The sequence below is a fragment of the Ambystoma mexicanum genome, chromosome 5p (assembly GCF_040938575.1).
Source record: "Ambystoma mexicanum isolate Mex_15411 chromosome 5p, UKY_AmexF1_1, whole genome shotgun sequence".
Taxonomy (NCBI): Eukaryota; Metazoa; Chordata; class Amphibia; order Caudata; family Ambystomatidae; genus Ambystoma; species Ambystoma mexicanum.
This window is the reverse complement of record NC_090930.1, coordinates 176,690,320-176,710,534: the sequence shown is the minus strand read 5'-3', so window position 1 is coordinate 176,710,534 and position 20,215 is coordinate 176,690,320. Positions and strand designations below refer to the sequence as shown.

General features: G+C 45.5%; 1 protein-coding gene across 1 annotated transcript in view; it reads right to left on the bottom strand.

The window, feature by feature from the left end:
• ATP7A (ATPase copper transporting alpha) overlaps positions 1-20,215 on the bottom strand; it is a 1,086,974-nt gene that overhangs the window by 11,124 nt on the left and 1,055,635 nt on the right. The window contains exon 22 of the mRNA XM_069612588.1: positions 7,077-7,179. Within this exon, the coding sequence (XP_069468689.1) occupies positions 7,077-7,179 (103 nt within the window). The remainder of the gene's footprint in view (positions 1-7,076; positions 7,180-20,215) is intronic.

Here is a 20,215-nt window from a genome sequence, read left to right as displayed (position 1 = left end):
GGGGGGGGCAGAGAAGATGTTGAAGATGCAGGCCTAGAAGAGACCGTAGCAGCCTGCATAACAAGCCCCTCCGACGAAAGGTGAGAGGAGGTATGAGGGGTATCCTCTAGCTGGCCTGTAGTTCCCAGAAATGGTGGAGCTGACGGGAGGAATGGAACATGGGTTTTGCCACTGAGCTGCCAAAGGATCAGCAATGGGCGGATTCAGAGGCATATTACGCTCAGTAGAAAGGCCTTCATCTAGGATGTTAAGGTCATAACCTTGTGTAGGTGTCACTGATGAGTGCAATCCCAGGGTATCATTAACCCTTTCTAACAGAGCCCTGTATTTAGATGTAAACTGTCCATAGCACCGGCGTCTTCGAGGCCTTGAGCTAGCGGTAGAAGCTTATTCTGGTCCTCAAAATGGTAGACTTCTCCTGAAACCAAGAACATCGGGTCAACATCCCCCTGGTCATCAGCCATCAGCGTTGTGATCGGCGAAAGATATCGGCCATGGTATCATAAAATTCAGACATAGGTTGTGTAGTAAATACTTTTTCGTGGCCGGCACGGAGGTGGTCGGTGTTCATCGAGACGCAGTAGCATCAACATAATTGGACGCGCTGGGGTAATCCGGCTTCCATTGTTCTTTTGATGCTGGTGGGTGGTAGGGCCAGCCGATTGCTTACCTTTTTCCGTCGACAACGGCGTTGACACCTTTTCTTTTTTTCTAGACGAGGAAGAGCGGCTCCTCGAGTGGGACCGTTTCTTCTTCTGCCGGTGTTTCTCGGGGTATGCACCTAAGTTTCGGCCTCCGAAGACCAAAATGTCGACCGTGCCGGAGATGTTGAGGGTGGTCAACCGAGATCGAGTTTTGCATCTCGATCACAAAGGGATTTTGACGCACTACAGACACGTCAGTCCCGTTATCCGTGCCGAGGCACCAGAGACAACTCGTGTGGGTCGGTGAGGGACATCTTGGTGCCACATCTCGGCGTTGCAGGTGAGCGCGGCACTCCAGGTAAGGCTGGGCATGGGCTGCCTCCATTTTGTCCAGCAGTGGCCCCGGCAAGCCCACGCCATGCCCCGAAGCGTCCCTCTCCTGCGGCTCCCCTTCCCTCCCTCCTCCCGCCTCCCTGCCCACCCCCTCACCCCTATTGGTCCAGCAAGGCTCTTAAGCCACCTTCCCAGGGCAGCCCCTACAGCTAAGGACCCCGAGGTGAAGGACGGATACACAAAGTGTCTGCAGGTGTCAGCAGGGGAAGCCAAGGAAGCCAGCAGACACCAACAAAACTGAGTGTGGCAGGGATGGGGTGTAGAGCAATCACTCTACTCCAGAAAGCCCCTGTCACTCTACCTTACCTTCCATAGCGTAGACTGCCATAGACTTTAATAATATATACTTATGAAGACTTGTGACCACTGTAAATGGAATGTAAATGTTGCCATGAGATGAATATGCTAGTGACACACATGTATGGAACTGAACCCTAGCTTGCGTCGCATCTAGATAGAAGTGTGACTGTTAGCATGTGCCACACTCGTATGGAATTCTGAACTTTGGCTTCCGTCGCTTCTGGATGGAAGTTCGAGTGTCAGCATGTGCCGCACCTAGATGGAATCCCATAATTGCAATATTAGCATATGCCACACTTAGATGGAATTTCTCAGGTTTAGCCTGCGTCGCATCTAGACAGAAATGTGATTATTAGCATATAGGATTCTCAGCATGCACCACACTTAGAATTCTGAACCTAGCTCGCGTCAAATCTAGATAGAAATGTGACTGTCAGCATGTGCCGCACCTAGATGGAATCCCACAATTGCAAGGACAGCAAAGCCAACTATCCAACCAACAATTCCATCCCTCTGCATACACCTCTCAAACTAGAACCAAACACAACCACAAACCGAAAACGCAGCAATCCGCACAAACTTCACAAAAATGCAACAACAAAACAAACCACACAGACTTGCACAACAGCACACGACGACTACGGACCACAAAACACCCGAAGCCCAGCCAACGGACCCACCACGCTGAGGCTGTCAACAGCACATCACTGCTCTCTTGCACTTTTCCAGCTTATTCCCACTAACCCACCCTCTCTCCTCCCCTTTTCAGAGCCGCCAGAGCGCCAGGGGATCACTTCGGTGGTGATAGTGCGCGATACAAATGTCCTTTAACTTTAACACAATTGGAGCACTGTTTGAAACCCGACACCCGAGCGACCAGCATCACGAATCAAGGTTTTAGTGAAAAATACAAAAGTCTTCTGACAAAAATGTAGAAAGAGGCAAAGCTCTGTGTTCCCAAGCAGCATTTTAGCATGCAGAAAAAAAGGACCCGACGTTGGGGCGTAGTGATGTGGTACTTATACAACACCTGACGTCATGTCCGGAGCCAACGACCAGACACTGAGCAAGACGGATCGGTGGTCGACGGCCAGCTTGAGGTCCACTACGCCCCCCCTGTTGAAAACTTTCAAAAGCAGCAAAGCTGGAAGGGATATCTATCAGATGAGGAATCTGCGGGAGAAAAGCAATCAATTGAATGTCTATCAAAAACAAATAGTCCACGGTCGTGTGTCCAAAACCTATTTGCGTCCCTTAGACTTCAAAATAAAACTATAAACTAGACTCTTCTGTATTGTTTCACACAAATAGGGAGGTTGTCTCCCTTCCCCCCAGACCCTAACAGGTTATTTGCATATAGTTCCAAAAACAAGATAGGAAAAAATATCTCCCTTCCCCAAGCCTTCCTCTCTTTCAATAATGTTTGGATTTTACTCAGAGGATACATCCTCCTCCTTCCTCTTGTCTTTTCTTACCTTTTGCCAAAGGATCTCTTTCGCTTCCCCTGGTCTTCTCTTGATTGAAAAAGATCAAACAAAGAGAGATATTCTTTAATCTCTTGCCCCAGGCTGTCTCTCCCCCACCTTGTCTTCGCTTCTCATAATGTGGGTCACTGACCCCCTTCTAAAGTTAGCAATATCTCTGCCTGAAGCCTGGTTCACTATCCTGCCAGGCATTAACTTGTACAAACAAGTTTCTCAATATTCAGGTTCCAGACCCCCTTCTCAGATTCAGATCGTCTCTCAACCAGGCTTTTGTTCACTAACCTGCCAGGCCTTTTTTTTGGTGTCTCTGTGGTGTTCTCACACCCACTGTCTCTTTATATAAACTCTGTTGTTTGGTCCCACTGGGACGAGGAAGATGGTTCCCCACTTCTTCCCAACCACAGCCTCCAGGGTCTGCCCGTGCCTTTCTGGTCCCCCTCTGTGTACTTTCCGGTGTTGTCTGCAAGGGTTCTGGTCCTTGACAACACTGGTAAGCATCTGTCTTCATCTGGACTCTCGTGGACGGCTTGTGACTTTCGGCAGCTCCGCCATACTGGCTTCTTTCCAAACGTCAGGTCCCGCCAGGACCACTCGGATGGCTGTTTCGTGGCCAGCAGATGTCTGGTTCCCCAGCATCCTGGCAATTCTTGGCTCTTCTCCGCCTTTTCTGATGCCGGTGTGTTTCTCCAGGCGTCCAGGTCTGCAGCTTGTCCTCTCAGCACAGCTTTGCTTCCCAACCTGGTGCACCGCTGGGGCAGTACCGACATTAATGAGAGTCAGTCAGTTTTTGTTGTAGGTTGACCTTCAAGTCTGTAATAGCTAGTACATTGGTCTTGGTTCCGCTTAGGGCTCTTCTTTGCCCTGTTCTTCGTCTCAGTATTTTCAAGTTATTCATACTCATTCTTCTCCCACTCCTCGTCACAGTATTGGTTTTTTGATAAACAGGTTTGCAATGCTGAGGTAACTGGTAAAAGAAAGAGCAGAGAAAGATCCCAAGGAGGCAAGAGTGCAGAGAGGGCAAGAGTGCAGAGAGGGAAAGGACAAAGTGACTGCATAGGGAAGAAGAGCGCAGAGAGAAAGCACATAGGAATAGTGCAGTGAAAGAGCAAAGAGAAGAAAAAAGAGAGGGGCTGGGAGCGACATGTAGAGATGGAGAAACATCTAGCGACAGACACATTGAGAGATTGGGAAAGGGAATGACAGAGAGGAAGAGGATAATCTGTGTATAATACAAGCTTATCCTCATCTAAACTAATAAATGATGTCCAGAGAATGGCCTTATGCAAGTCATGTCGGGACTTGGGTAAGACCAGACAAGACGCAGATGTTGAGCATGTCCCAGGGTAAAGTGATGTTGGTTCTCTATGTGCACATATTTTGCAACTGCATAGGGAGGCCTGCTCTGGTTTCTTCCCTACCCTAGAAAGGAAGGCCTGCTTGTCATGCTGTGGGTTCTCTTCTTCATCACACTATTCCTAAATCATTGGGAAAAAAAGGAAAATAATAAAAAGAAATGGCATGAAGAAATACAATTGTGCCTGCTACTACATTCCACATGGAGGGAGCACACCCTTGCGTGTCCTCAAAAATCTCAAAGGACTTGCTCTGAAAACTTTGCACTATACACAATGTTCAAGTGCTCTTTTTCCTTGAATCTTGAAAAGGACCTTGTTCGTCAATGGGGACAAGTCCATTTCCCATGATCGCTCTGCCATTTGCCCATGTACTGCCAGCCCACTATCCCGCATTGTTCTGCGCCCCTCGCTGAAAGTATCCAATAACAACCCTAAAAGCTACAATATTTGCATGTTTTGGCAAATTAATGAATTGTATGTCCTCGAGTTATTGTTATGTTTTTTGCAGTTTTCATGAAATGCCAAGTTACTTAATATTGTGGGAACACTTACAAGAAAGATCATTTGGCCACCTCTGGTATGGTATGGTTTATTTTTAAAGTGCCTATACACAGGCAGTGTTTCAAAGTGCTCAAAGAGAGTGGGAACGTGGGGAAAAAACAGTCGCTCAGAGACCTTGAAATTCTGAGATGATAATAGTCTGCACAAGCAGAGTAAGGGGGTAAAATACATTTAACATTTTGAGATATAGCAAATAGGCCTGACAGAGATTCTGCAGTTTTACCAATGCAATTAAGGGGTGAATACAGGAGAGAACAAACAGACGAACTTCAGGCACAGTGCGTATGGATCGTGCAAGTGCACATACAGTCACAGGGAGGGGCAGGTCCAAGTGCACCCGATCAGTGGAGACTGGGGTAAGTGCAGAGAGCGAGCCACTCTCTTGGTTTATTTCTCAAGTGCAGTGAGCGTCGAGAGTAGGGCCCTGAGGCAAGTGCGAAAGAGGACTGTCGGGGGGTGCCGAAGACCTGCGAGACTCTGAGGTACACCAGGCTGCCATTCAACAGGCTGTAAGGAAGAGAAGGGAGAGAGGGGAAGAGCAGAGAACTAGGTTAGCAGGGTAAAGGGAGAGAGAAGGAAGAGGAGAAGTTTCCGGAACTTAAGAAGATCAAACTCAAGAGGGATGGAGGCTATTCCAGAGGGAGGCACCTGTTGATGATTAGGATCTTCCTCCAAATCTCTGCTTGGGAAACCGGCTCACTCGCAAAAGGTTGGAGATATGAGCGGAGAGCTCGTGAGGGACAGTATGTAGGTAGGTCCTATGCTCCAGAAAGCCTTGTGAACAAGGCAGAGGGTCTTGAACCTGATCCTTTCAGCCATGGGGAGCCAGTGAAGGGATTTCAATGCTTGAGAGATGTGGTCCCTGGGCGCGAGGCCAAGGATAAATCTCGCGGTTCTGTTCTGGGTGAGTTGCAGAGCAGAAGAGGGGAGGTTGAGGAAGAGCTGTTGCAATAGTCCAGCCTAGAGAGAACCAGGGCTCTGGAGACAGTGAGGCACTGGGGGAAAGTGAGAAAAGCTAGAGTGCCTCTCAGGAGGTGTAGCTGATAGTTGGACTTTTTTGAGATGTCCGAAATGTGAGGAGAAGGAGAGAGAGCCAAAAATGAGCCCAAGGTTTCTTGCCTCGCAGGTGGGTGCAGGCCAAGGGAGGCCATCCAGTGTGAAAGTGGGAAGGCGGGAGCAGCGGTCCCAATGAGAACGATCTCAGTCTTACTGGCGTTGAGGCAGAGGTTGTTTGCAGCACACCATGACTGAAGAGTGGACCGACAGAGCGAGGAGGAGACAGTGGCGGCTGAGGGTAGCCAGAAGATTGTTGCGTGTCATCCGCGTAACATTGGAAGTTAAGAGGTGAAAGTGGCAATCACACATGCCAGGGCAGTCATATAGATATTGACGAACCAGGGATAGGTTAAATATCTGGGGAACGCTACATGTTGAGAGCTATAGTCTAGAGAAAGGTCCAAGTTCCACCTGGGATGGGTGGTCGGAGAAAAAGGATGTTAACCAATAACACTACATGCAGAGCACCACTGCAATCTTACAGGTGAATCAAAATGTCATATTATTGTTGCTATTGGGTTTTATAACTTGGAGAACAAAATCTTAAGTTATTCTTTAATTTCATGTAAACGTATAATTAGAAAACAATTAACGGATTTGTATTTTCCAATTTATTTTTCATATTTAATTTTTGGTGGTTTTAGAGAGGCGGTGTCTTGGCCTGTTTGGTTTTTTATACTTGTGGATCCCATTCCTCCTCCTCCTCTTACCACTCCTCCAGATCGACTTTGCCAGCAAAATAACTTTTGTAATTGAAGTCAATTTCTTTTGGTATGAAATGTCGACAATCAAAACAGGCTGTATCCCCTCTTCGATACAATTGTGCCTCCAAATGTATCAAGCATTTAGAAGAGCACGCCATTCCAGAATGTCCTCCATAGGTTACATTCATACAGAAGTACACTCATCTGCACACAAAGTACAAAATGCTTTTTATGACACCTTTTACCCTGACAGAGGACCCTTGGCACTAAAAACAGATCTTTATGCACCATTGTCTCAATGATTTGAATACGATTACCACCGTCTTTCATTCTGAACTGGACTTCCCGGTATGGATAATTTCTTAGTCTATGCACTATGCCTTCCGGTCCATAGCAGAAGTATTTTATTTTCTGCTGGTGCTGTACGTTCATCAGCCATCAACAAAGGCATTGTCTCCCTGGTTCTGGTGGGGACAGATACCACATTTACTAGAGAAGCTGCTCTACAGAACTCAATGTACGCTCATTTAGCAACTATCACATATGGCAACAAGTAAAATAATCAGTAAACCCACTTACAGCTTCAGCATCAAGGAAGAAAGGACAACAGACACAGACGAGGCAGCCATAGCAGCGGAGCCCATCCAGGGCTGCAAAACCAAACCTGCTGGCAGAAAAACACCTAGAAAAAAACCAGTGATAAAAATTAAACAATCAAGCAACTGTTAATCAAATGCCATTTATTGCTAAATGATCAACCAACACCTAGACACCAGAGTCTATACAAACGCGTTAGCTTGTGTCTCACAGGTGGTTTTAATTTTGCCATTTAACCATGACTGATTATCAGGGGAAAAGTCAAACAAGTACAAATGCAACATGCATACATTGGATTTGTGTAGCAGTAACATGTCTAGCTAACAGCAGAGTGTTGTACAAAAAAAGGGAGACTGTAGAGACAGGAGCGCATGGGTTGGTTTAGAGTAGTTCCAGTGTAGAAACGTCAGCCTCATGTGCACGTTTTCGTAGTTCCTGCCTGGTTAAGGTTATGCCACAATAAGTTTTAGAGAAAGTCTAACGAATTCTAAACCGCTTCTCCCCAGTTGTCGGGGTCAATGAATTTAATTATTATTGTTGTTGCTATAAAGCACCGGCATAAAAAAGAGCATTCAATACACCTTGTAGATTTTATAAATAGAAACTTCATTGAGGCATGTTCTGTGTTGGTTGCCAGTGATTTAATGTACGAGGAAAAGTTAGCCAGTGTCTAATGGACAGCATAAGCGTGTTTGAACTTAAAGAAATTATTGCTCTTCAAAATCACACTAGACTCCACACTGCTTAAAATCAGAGTTCCGACCAATACCATATGGTTTTGGTATCTGTGCTCTTGCATAAGCTGCCCTAGCTGCAGCCCAACTCAGTTAGACCCCAGCGCTCAAAAGGGACCGCACAAACGCTTGCATTGTTGGAATGCTTCTCGACACCAATGTATCCTGGAAGGAAAAGGCCCATACGGCTCAACTAGCTGTTTACCGTAGAGTGATTTGGGCTGCTAAAGGGGTGCCAGAGCATTAATACAGCACACCGAGCAGTGGCATTTGGGATGGGAGGTCTGCTTCCGTGTTGCCGAATCTGCGAGCCCTGGACACAAGCAGTTACATTTGTTGCGAAGGTATAGAAAATACCACAGACTTGAAGGGTTTGGCCTAACATCCAGAGACTATTGGACACCATCATTAATATCCTGCGCGTGTCCTCTCTCTCAGTTGGTTTATTCTTTCTGGACTGTTACTCTGCCTTGATTGCTGGCCACTCCCCCTTGCCTGCCTCCAACGCATACATTTGCGGGGCACGTGCATCGAGGAGTGCCCAGAGAGTGCTGTTTGGCGGCTTGGGGGAGAGGCGGTAGGCGGAGGCAATGGTGCTTCCTGTATTTCTTTTTTTACCTATTCTTTCATAGTTGATTAATCATGAGGAAAAAAGCAAAGGCGCTGCCTGACCCTCTTAATGCGCCTCTTATTTCCTCCTCCCGCCGTAATAGTTTGGCTTTTGCTGTAGCTTTACTGCTACCCCCATCTCCTATCAGGTTGCCAATAAGGGACGAAGTGTGTTTAATTGAAAGTGGAGATACAGTTTTGGGGACTTTTGAGGAGGGCTCTGTCCCTGCTGTGGTAGTAGGGGCTAGGGGGGGAACCTGATGCATTGACAACGGAAGTGCTGTCACTTAAAAGGATTACTATTGAGCACACTTCAACTGAAGTTGACCATTTGAGCAGCCCATATCTAAATACACCCCAATATTCTGTGCGGGGGAGGTTTTGCACTTAGCAATGCACATGGATAAGTGTGAAGGTAATATTAAAAGCCTGAGTGCATCCGCTTTTCAACAATTTTCCGAACACCACTGTGTTAATTAATGAAGAGTGTAACCCTGTTATAGCTGCGATTAAGAACTTGCAGGATGTGATGTGCATGGAATTTACTACCCAGACTAGACACAGGTTTGATATCAGTAACAACCTCCCTTCTACTGGATATTCTAAAGCCAAATTTCCCTCCACATATAATGGGATCCTACTTTACAAGAAACATCTGAACATGTGTCAAAAGATAAGGGGACAGCCCTAAATGGTGACCCTGATACAAATGGGAAAAGGACGAGTACCGGATAGAGGTGGCCAACCAATCGGGAATACTAATGAAAAAAACAAAGGTCAAAACAAAATAAGAATGCCCTAAACAAATCCTCTAGAGAATTTATGAAGAAACGGGGGAGTCATATTGGCAAGACTATGTTGAGCCACATGATTCCTCACTGGAGGAGTTGGTATGTTTAGAGCAGGGTAACTATAAGCAGGACATAGAACTGGCTTGTGAAAATAGCTTGGCAAAAGATATACCACTAAATGGGAGAAAAGTGGGTTTCAACGCACCTGCTATACGGAGACTTAATGAGTCCTTGAAAAATAAGAAAATACTTGCACCTATAAATACACCATTTTCTGACTCAGTGAAAGGTACCGTTAAAATCTTCAATCAGAAAGCTCCATTCTGGCCAAAGTCTTTATCAATGACTTAAACCCAGGCGGGTGGGAGGGTAACTGACTGAGGGAGTTGTAATGGGGTGCTTTGAACATGCACATGTCCCTTTCCGATCCTATATCAAGCCTAGATGGCGGGGGAAAACATGTACAAATACAACTAATGGGGCCTGCGGCCCTCATCCCATAGATATATTCCCAACCAAATCATCATCAGAGATACTATCAAGCAGATCATACTGGAGGGAAAAGATGAGACTGGCCTGTGATCATCCAGACAAATCCGAACCTATATCAGCGATTGAGTGGTCTCTCTCACAGACCGCAACCTTGGGAGACAATATTAAGGTTGGTGATCCCATGGTGGGCTTGGCCAAGTTAGAACAGCCCACTAAAATTGGGAGGGCAGCCAACCTAAGTATTACTAACAGGAGTAGTAGGGAAGAAAGGCAGATTGTAGAGACTGTACAGAAGGAGGATGGCCGATCCATGTGGGTAAGGCAACCTCTGAAGGAGTATTTAAACAGCCCTTTGGAAAAAAATGAGACTGACCCTCTAATTAAGGAACCCACATTTCAGGAATACCCAAGCGTAAATCTGGAATACATGTTTGATAGTGGAGGCCCGAATTATCTAAATAGAAGAAGAATACTGGCACTATTTAATGAAATTCCATCATTAAGACAAGGGACATATAAAGATATCACATTGGTGGACTTCATACATTTGAGGCATTATGATTACATCAGACTGGTAATCCCCTCCAGAATGGTCTATGAAATTTTACTAAATGAAACAAAATCTAAAACTGGGCTACGACTTAAGACCCTTTCAGATCAATGAAATGGTGTAAAGGATGGAATGGAAAAAATTCTCCCTCCAATAACAATGGCTTTAAGGGATAGATCTGAAAAAGGGAGAGATGAGTAATGTCGAAAATGAGAAGGATAATGGGAGGTGGCTTGCCGTTTCTCTAAGAGACTGTCTACAGCCCGAGGCCTTACCTTACTCCAATGGGACACAGACACTAAGCTGGATTTTTAGGGATCCCACTAGGGGACCCCTAATTATAAAACACATAAGCTGCATTACTAAATATTCCTAACAATCATTACCCTGATGTGAGTTCTTTCTAAAGAGAACTGCCCACTCATCCTTAGAGGGGGACGTATAGGGTGAGACGGACAGAGCAGAACCCCATCATGTGCCTAGAACCACCCACAGAAGATGCCCACCTCATACCCTTAACCTTATAGACCATGTATACATTCCCCTACTTAAACCTCTACTCCAATACTAACATGCACTATACATACCTAGCTCTATAAACATGCACCTAACTATAAACTTAAATATACACAAACATTAACATAAAACACACTATATTAGATAGGGGTGACTGCTGCAGTCAGCCAACCCTTTTCAGTACATTCGGGTGCGGTCTCTGGTGTTGAAAGATGGGTTTGCAAACTGACAAAACTAGGGGTGATGTCCTCTCTACTCTACGGTCTTCTAAGGTGGTCCTGTCCACCAAGTGGAGCCACCTGAACCTGCAACAGCCCCACATCAACAACTGTCTTTACACAGCCCTGCTAGCCATGTGGGGCCGCCTAATCACTGCTGTGCCCTTGTTGTACACCTTGAGCTCTTCAGCAGGATCCTTACTCTGGGGTGGGGGGAGAGGCTGCCCGTTGTCACCGCCGCCGCAGCCCTTTAAGTCTTTGTGGTTGGCCAATGCTCTGTGGGGCTGAATGAAATCAACACCACATCTATGGCATATTTCTTCAGGCTGTGTCCCTGTTATTATCAACTGCCACGTCCGGCGTGGTTTTCAGCCCCTACCTCCATCTCCATTGCGGGGGAGTGATGCAGGGGGGCTGGCCGCATACTCCCTGGGCTCGGGCTGGTATGCCGGAGCCCTCATCTTCATCCGGGCCATGATGATAGAGCCGCTTCAGCAGTAGGGCAGACTGCCTCCTTATCCCGCTATACCTCCCAGGAAGCCCTGGAATATGCAGCCTGGGATACCACCTCAGCTGGACACGGGGAAGGCGGACAGGGTGCCCGGCTGCATCCTGCGGTTCAGGCCACCCCACACATGCAGCCTGGAAGGAGTGGCTCTTCATTCTTCGTCCTGAACTGCATTTTGTCTTCAAGTATGGGCCTGTCTGGTCTGGCCCCTGGGTGGGCCGACTGCCATCATGGCCCTGTGGGTGCCCGGACTGCTCTGGGGACACAGTCCAGGCCTGTGATAAAGATCCGGCCCAGAGGGCCACTTGAGGTCACGGCCCCAACAGAGAAACTCTCCTCTGCTTCTTTCTCCTTCCTCAGCCATCCTCAAATTCATTTTGTTGTCAAATTAAATTCAACTTTCTTTGTCTTGTATTTAAATCTCTCCATGGTCTTGCTCCCAGCTATCTTGCTGCACTAATATCTTTTTATATCTCTGCACGCTCTTTCGCTCTTCTCACTTTTTACTCTTGGCTCCTCGTCCCCCGTGTGCACAGTCCTGTTTTTGTTCCTTTGAGCTTCTTGCTCCTCTTCATTAGGACATTCTTCCGCTTTCTCTTCGCTCCATCTCTACTTATTATTTGTTTCATGGTTCCCTGAAATCCCATCTACTTCAAAACATTTGAGTGATTGTTTTCTGGATTTTATTGTTTATACATTTACTTTGTAACCGTTCGTAACCTATGTACACCGCTTTGGTTTAAGGCGCAAAATAAAATACAAATACAAAATATTTTCCTTTTTGGTTTTGGCACTTTTTGGTGGTGTAAGCCACCAACTGTCACCAAAACATTGCTACTAGAAGAAGGGTGTTCAAAGAAGCAGTGGTATACGATGACCGACACACCAAGTGTTCATTTCTGTTGTAGTACACTGATGTAATCCAACAGTGGCTTGTTTCACATATTTTCTCCCAATTGGGAGTACTGTCACACGTCGCATGTGTTAACACTGAAGCACGGAGTGATCCGTTTTCGCCAGCAGCAGTCAACGAGCCAAAGGGAGGCTCCCCGAAGCAAAATGAGGGTCTCACCAGTGTTCGCTCCCCTCCTCCTCGCCTTTCCTCTCTCGAAGCAGAACAATGAAGGCGAGAAACGGCAGGATGGTTTTAAATAAAACCACAAGTGTTAGTTATTTTCTCCAAGGAGAAATGCAAGCAGAGAAGGGTTTCATAAACTCGTACGCGCAGGCGCCTTTCCTCTGCAAGCACAAAGCAATCACTTACAGGCAGACATTTTAATCCGTTTCATTTTAAGCGCAACCTAATCCTGTCCCATTCCCGTCCTGGTTGACAGTTTTCTGTAAATATGCATGTAATATGCTAATTGATTGTGCATGTTTTCGGTTTGAATACCTCTGATGTACAGCTATCTCTTTAGTCTGCGGGTAGGAGTTGTGAGCATTGCGGTAGGAAGTAAAAAAGAGCCTGTGGATATGCCTGTGCACTTATGTGTATGGGGGAAGGGGGTGGGTTGCGGTTATGCACTTATATGTTCTTTGAAATGTGTGTCCATGTGGATGTGTGAAGTGTATGGCTAACTAGATGTTGGTTTATTTGGCTGTCTATGTTCGAAATTTGTTTGTGTGTATGGATATAGGTGTGGCCAATGTGTGTAGTCCATATTTGTGAGGAAATGAGCGCCGTCTATAGGTTTAAAGTGTGTGTGTGAGTGTGTGTGCAGGCTGGCATTTGCATACGGTATGTGGAGCCATATCTGCATATATGTATATAGCGGAACCGTGTGCAAGTTTGTCTATATGTGTTTGTTCCTATATGTTATGTATGGATGTATTATGTGTGCGTCTGTATATGTGTGCATTATTGTGTGAATGTGTGCTCCTGTGTTGAGAGTGTAAGGGGAGAGGTGTAGCGCAGTGTATTGGTTGGAATTTGCAAGCATTTCTATCTCCTTAGAACACACACTCCAGGCAAGATGGGGGTGGGTATCAAACTCCTGTGCCGCATGTACAACACTTTTGCTGTCTAGATGGTAGTATTTAAAAAAGAAGGAAAACAATAACTGAAAGCGGACGGGACTTTTTGGGTTCTTAGTTTCCTCAGGCAGGTCTGAGCTTCAGCTGCGCTCTTCCCCCAGTTTCTCTTGTTCCCTGGCAGGCTGCAGCGGCTCCACAGCAAATAGCTTCTCTCGGCGTGCGTGTCTGCACTTGAGCGCCGCAACCACGCTTGTTGTCGGACAGAATAGGGATGTCACGGCTCCCTTGTTTTGCACTTAAGACTTCTTGCATATTTGCAGTACATAGTGAAAGCGCTCAAAAAGGTCCATCTCTTCACAATGCCACAGTTCTCCCCTCTAGGCAACCATTTTTATATTTCAACACGTGCCCACTTGTGAGATGGGTATATTACTGTGGTGACTCTAAAATAAGCGACCTCTGGTCGTTAATAGGAGTGTAGACTAACCAAATGAGTCAATATACAGGATTGAATCTAGTAGGTGTCTGTAAGATCGGGATGCACATGGTTAGTGTGATAATGAATTTTGCATTAGAGACACAAAAGCAGGAAACGAAGAAGTGAGAATTGTAAACTAATCTAAACAAAGGAATCTGGGCACTGAGTAAAATTAGCTACATGCATATAGGTATCCAAACTAGGTAGTGACTCTGCAGATCTAGGGATAGTGTGCAGAATCGCGCTAATAAGTCGAGAGGGGTACACAAAGAGATAACGCGTATAATAACGCAGAAGGAATTTGATTGGTGATTCGGTTCCCTTCCTTTACAGCACGAATTCCCCCTAGCACTGTCAGATGCATGGAATTAACGGAAGGCATCAGCACTAAATTGCAAGACGAAATGGCGGACGCTGTGAGTGTGCGGACTGGCCTTTGGACCATAGTAATTCAAGACTTGTATGCAAGTATACATCATGGGCACATGCTATACCTAGTGGTGCAATTTAGAAGAGATGCAGGAATGAGCATGGTCTCTGATGGAGGTTTGTTGCTTTTTAGTAACTGGAAAGAACTTCATCCGGATAGAAAGTCCAGATGCTGGTTTATGATGGGCTAAAGAATATCTAAGATAGACATTGAGTCTAAGAAGCATTTAGGGGCATCGCTTAACAGGGATTTGAAGGGTGTCATGATTACTGCCCCTCATGCCCCCAGCCCTCCAAGATGTCAGGCTGGAGCCAGGCCACAATCATCTACATGGCCCTCAAGGGCCTCTCCATCCCTCCAAAGACCCACTTTGAGTCAGACTTGGCGCTTGTGGCACCAGACTCACTCACTCCCATAGGATAACATTGGGGATTGGACTTGTAGTGCATTGATGGGGACAAGATGGGTGCCCCCACATATTTTGGTTCCCAGAACTGCATGTGCAGTCTAGTCTTTTGGGTGTGGTTCAGCCCAGAGACACCTGGGATACCCAGAGACTATTTAAGCCACGCCCAGGCTGAGAAAACATGCTTTGTGTGTTCTGCACCTGCAGCGTGACACTCACCGTGTTTGGATCGGTCTCCAGTAGGCCTGCATCTTTCTTCTGCGCTCAGCTTCTGCAAGAACACAGTTAGGAACAGCCTTACCTTGCAGCACTTCTGCCCATCATTCATCGCTCCTTCTGTTCTGCGGGCATCTTCGGCGGTGTCATTCCCATCCCGGCACGTCGCTTCCTAAGGAAAAGGGAAAAGAACAGAAAAAAGCCATTAGTAAGCATTCAGCAAATCTTTGCCAATTTTTAAAGACTGTACGAGTTTCAAACGCTTACCTGAATCCCAGCCGCTCTGGGGGAACTCTGTCTCTGGAACTTCTCATCCATCTGCAAGAGGGAAAAGACACTCCAGGTTTGCGTGGAAACATCTAGAGGCGCCACATACCGCGCTTACTCACCGCATTTCTTCTTCATAACCGGCATTCACGCAGAAAACGTTGCGGCACCTAAAAGAGACAGAAAAAGAACTCCGTTCAATACAAATACGAAAGGGTTGCATCGCGCTCTCACTCACCTTCAGCGCTACTCATCTCAGCAGCACGTCGCCATCCCCGGACCTGGCCATCATCTAAGGAAGGAAAGAAACGAAGTTAGAGAACTGTTCAAAAGACTCATTATACTTACCTGTCGGACTCTTACCAGTGAAGTAACTAGGCAGCAACAAGCCCGCATCAATGAACGTGCCCCTGCCCTGACAGCAGGACGGAGAGCACACTTTCCAAGAAAACAAGGTGAGCTGTGGATCAAAGGGAAGGGTTGGACCCCGGGGAAGAAGGGGTTCAAGCACACAGACAATAGGGAGTTAAACTCTACCAATCCTGTACTTCACGCCCAGTCTCCCGTCGAGTAGACTCCAGGGAAGGGTTAGAGGTCGTAAGAGGTAACAACAGGCTGAGTGACGTCCCTGTGGTTACCAGGTGAGCGCTATAGTAAGTATCTACTCTTGTATTCAGTGTTTTGAGATACAACTAAGAAATGGCATCAGTTGACTGAAAATATGGATGTCTATTACAGGTGAATTACGCCTTCTGAACATAACACTATGCACTAGCGATACTCTGCGGAGATACGATATCGAGTTGAAGACAACTATGTGTGTCCTCTATATTTGAAGCGAGTATAGAGGCAGACCTACGTTTTTACGATTGGGATTGAGTGGCACGATCGAAATTAGGAGACCTTAGTTAATTGGGTCTCTGTCATTTCATCTTTTTAGGTTTAACCAGAAATATTGGGCCAAGTTGAGAAGTGGAATGAGGATTCATCCATTACATCTCTACCTCCCCCATACATTTTAGATGGAGGCGAGTCAGATTACGCAATTACTGTTAAGAATCACTGGATATCACATTGCTAGTGTCATATGAATTGGGGGGGATAATATTTGAGTTTACAATGGGTTATATTTGTGTTTTTATAGGTGGTGTGACTCACCCTAAGGTATGAAACAGGACATATTGAGTTTCCTGTTCTTTTCCTGATGAAGGTTGCATGAACAACTGGACACTACTTATGAAGTCCAAAATTTACAACTGAAACACGTGTCGACCAAAAATCTGTCGAAACATTTATATACAGATTGAGTCACCTTAGAACAGTCAAAGGGAACCAAAATATTGAACTGTATTGAGTGACCTAGTGTTGTGGGTCATTTCTATATGAAGTGAATGAAGAAAGCATATGGAGACGGAATGTGAGTGTATGAATGGTGGGAAAGATATGTGAGCCAAAAAATTGTGTTTATTTATGCAATATGCCATGTTTTTAAATATTGAATATGTATTTAAAAATAAAATGAAAACTGATTCGAAACAAACATTTATTGATATATGAGAAACGATAAATGAGTGCAGTCTGTCATCCTCCATCCACTGGTCCATATTGTTCTTTGATCCCTTATCCACATTCCTCTCCTTTGCACTGCTAGTCCACGGGAACAGTACAGGAGCCATCAAAGGGAACCTGGTATGGCCAAAGATTTTAACAATTCACAACAGGGTTCATTTTATTTTTGGGGTTCCAAGTGATGACCGAAAACTGAAACTTTGCTTTTGTTGTTGTTCTGATGTCAAATGGAACCTCTCAGTTGAATATATCCATGCTGGTTATGGTTGCTCATCTATACATTTATCTACCAGATGTCTGAAACATCCTTATGGTTCCTGATGTTGGAGATCTAGAACTTTGTGACATTTGATACCAGAAAAATAGAGCATCGTGCTTCTCAGTTTGTCAGACGTTGCCAAGGTTTGTCCGATGTTCAGAGTACGGCCTCCTTTCGGTAAGTCTGCCAGACTTTCATTCTGTGCTAGTATAGAATTTGAGTTCCAGCAGTTTCCCCACCTTTTCCAATCCTACTTAATCTATATATGAGCCTGCTTCACAGCTTGATTTCAATATAGGGCTGTCCAACTACTCCAATCCAGATTCATGGCTTGGCTAGTGGCAGGTCAGATCAATTCCAAGTGGTAACAGTAGTGCAGAAAAATGCATTTTAGCAGTAGAGAAATGGATGTGAGACGATTGGCTCCAAGTGAAAGCAGGCCAAACTGATTACATTCTTTTTGGAGTGAGAACCTAGGAAGCTTACACACTTTTCTTCCATCCATGACATCCGACTAAAACCTAGGGCTAAGAAACAGTGTTTGGTGGGCAACAACCACTTCCTCACCTTACAGCTAAAAGTCACAATTAAAAACATGTTTTCTTTAGAATACATCAAACTGAAAAATGTTCAATTATAACTCTGACACCTAATGCCCAAGCCAAAGACCACCAAAAGAAACAAGTCTCAAACCCAACTATTAGAACACTCACATGTGCCCAATCCTCAAACAGTCAATCACCGGGGATAGTGGAATCTTTGGATGGGGAAAACCGTAGTTTCTTCTATCCAGAGTGCCTCCAAAAGAATCAAGCAGTTGTTTTGCTTCCTCTGCATTCCCAAAAACATAATTATCGACATTCTTCACCTGCCCAAGCTTCGCAGGGAAGACAACACACACTCTCTCCAATCCTTCTCGACATATACTCTCTTTATCAGCTCAAACTTTCTCTGTCAATTAGTTGCCTAATAAGTATGAGATAAAATGAAAATACACTTACCCTAAAAGGACCCTGCACCCACCCACACTCTTTCCTTGTTCCCAACTTTTCAAAGCCGGCATCCCTTGTCACCCCCCCTCTGAGTTGTATCATGATCACTGGGTCCCCCTTCTCCTGTCCTATCGCCACCCTTTACTGAAATTTGGTAGCACCTGTTGATCAATTTTGACCGGGTAGCCTGAAGTCATATGAATCTCTCTTGGGTATCCCAACACACACCATTGAGGCTCCTTGGAAATTCTCCAGTCGTTCAACTCGCATGTCCAGCATCGTGTTGGTTCTTCATTAGTGCAGCAGTGAAAATGTTTAAGACCCATCTCTATCACTTGCTCCAAAGATCGTATCTGAGGCATGATATGGGTGTGGCTCCAATGCGTTCACCTTATTAAACAGTTTAAAAACTGCCTCATTGAGTTGATCCAGTTTCGCAACAGTCTCCTCTGTGATCATTTCGATTTTAGAAAGAATTTCCACTATTTTCTCACTAGGGGAGAGAAGGAATGAGGAGAAGCAGGGTATTTTGCCTCACTAAGGAAATCCAACTCTTTACTGACATTGCATGTGGGCCATCACTTATGAAGTGACATGTACGGAGAATAAACATACAAATCACATTTGCAGGGAGCTCACATCGAAACCTTGTACACACTCTACAAGCGCATCAAGCCAGAATAGCAACAACTACAAAGTTCTGGCATCAAGGCAACAATGGGCCAGGGATCCCTCAGGTCCTCATCCATGTGTGGATACACAAGCGTGATTACCTATTCAGATAATGGACGCTCCCTCTCAGACCCCTCACACCAGAGATGATTTGCCAGTCGAAGACTGGCGCACCACTGGAGGAGTGTTGGCTGCTCACCAGACGTTCTGAGTGTGATAACAAGATGATAGCACTGTGAAACAAAACCACACCCTCTAGTGCAAACAGCGGGATTATACACCTCGATCTGGCCTCCCACTCTCCGCTCCAGGACCCAAGCTCCTCTACAGATGCACACTCAAGGAAGTACACACTGAGCAGCACATAGGTATTGTGGCAGGTCAGATGAAGGACACAGACTATTGTAAAACATTTGAAACTGTTCGTCATTAAAGAAAAGATAATGCCTAGCTGTCCCTACCTTTATGGGGTGTTCCCTACCTAATAAACTGGCAATGGTGCTCATCTGTCTGTCTTAAAAGAATCTGTCCAAACTAACCCTAGCTGACCCTACCACTAGACGAACAACCAAAAACAGGAGAATGATTACTTTCCTGGGTTTTGATTCTTGCTGGCTTTCGTTCAATAGCTGATTTTCAATTAGTCGCTAGTGACTTCTTTGACCAGTTTATATAGTTCTCTCAATACTTTCTTGTGCTTTGACTTCTGTTCACAATGGAGTTTTTCTGAGTCTTTAGTAATGTCTCTGTTCTTATGCGTATTTTCTCACTCTTCTCTTAGACCTGTACTCTTTTCCTTGCTCAGGCTTTCTTTATTTCGATTGGGATGAGTAGGAGCATAACTGTCTTTTACCTGCCTCAGCTTTACTGTTATCGTCTCTGTGTCTTGACTAAGACGGGTCTGCGGCTTATCACAATGATTCCAATTCACTGCTCTTATTTTCTCTATTATAGTCTTTTTACCATGACAGACTAGTAAGAAGATAAAGTTGGTTTTCTCCTGGTTATCTTGCTTCAGTGAATGAAATGATTGTTTTAAAACAGTAGTTAGTGCGATACAATTTTCGCTTTTATTGGTGATAGTATCGAATAGTTTCTCGTAGTACATTGATAAGTGTCATATACACTTGATGGCATTTGTGCGCCTGGGTGGTCAGCCGACACGTGTTTCGACCCTGAGAGTCTTTATCAAGGCTAATGTCAATGTTCCTGAGCCACCTGTGGGGTCCTGGTTCCGTTATGATGGCTGTTTTATAGGCAGGCGTGGCTCCTGTTGGGCCCTCTGTGCTGGTCCGGTCCTTGGCGGCTCCTTCATTCACTGAAGCAAGATAACCAGGAGAAAACCTACTTTATCCACTTAAATTCGGGATCTGGCTAAACCCCAACAAACTTCTGTGATCTTGCGACACCAGAACACTCAGACAAGAGCGGAGACTAGCG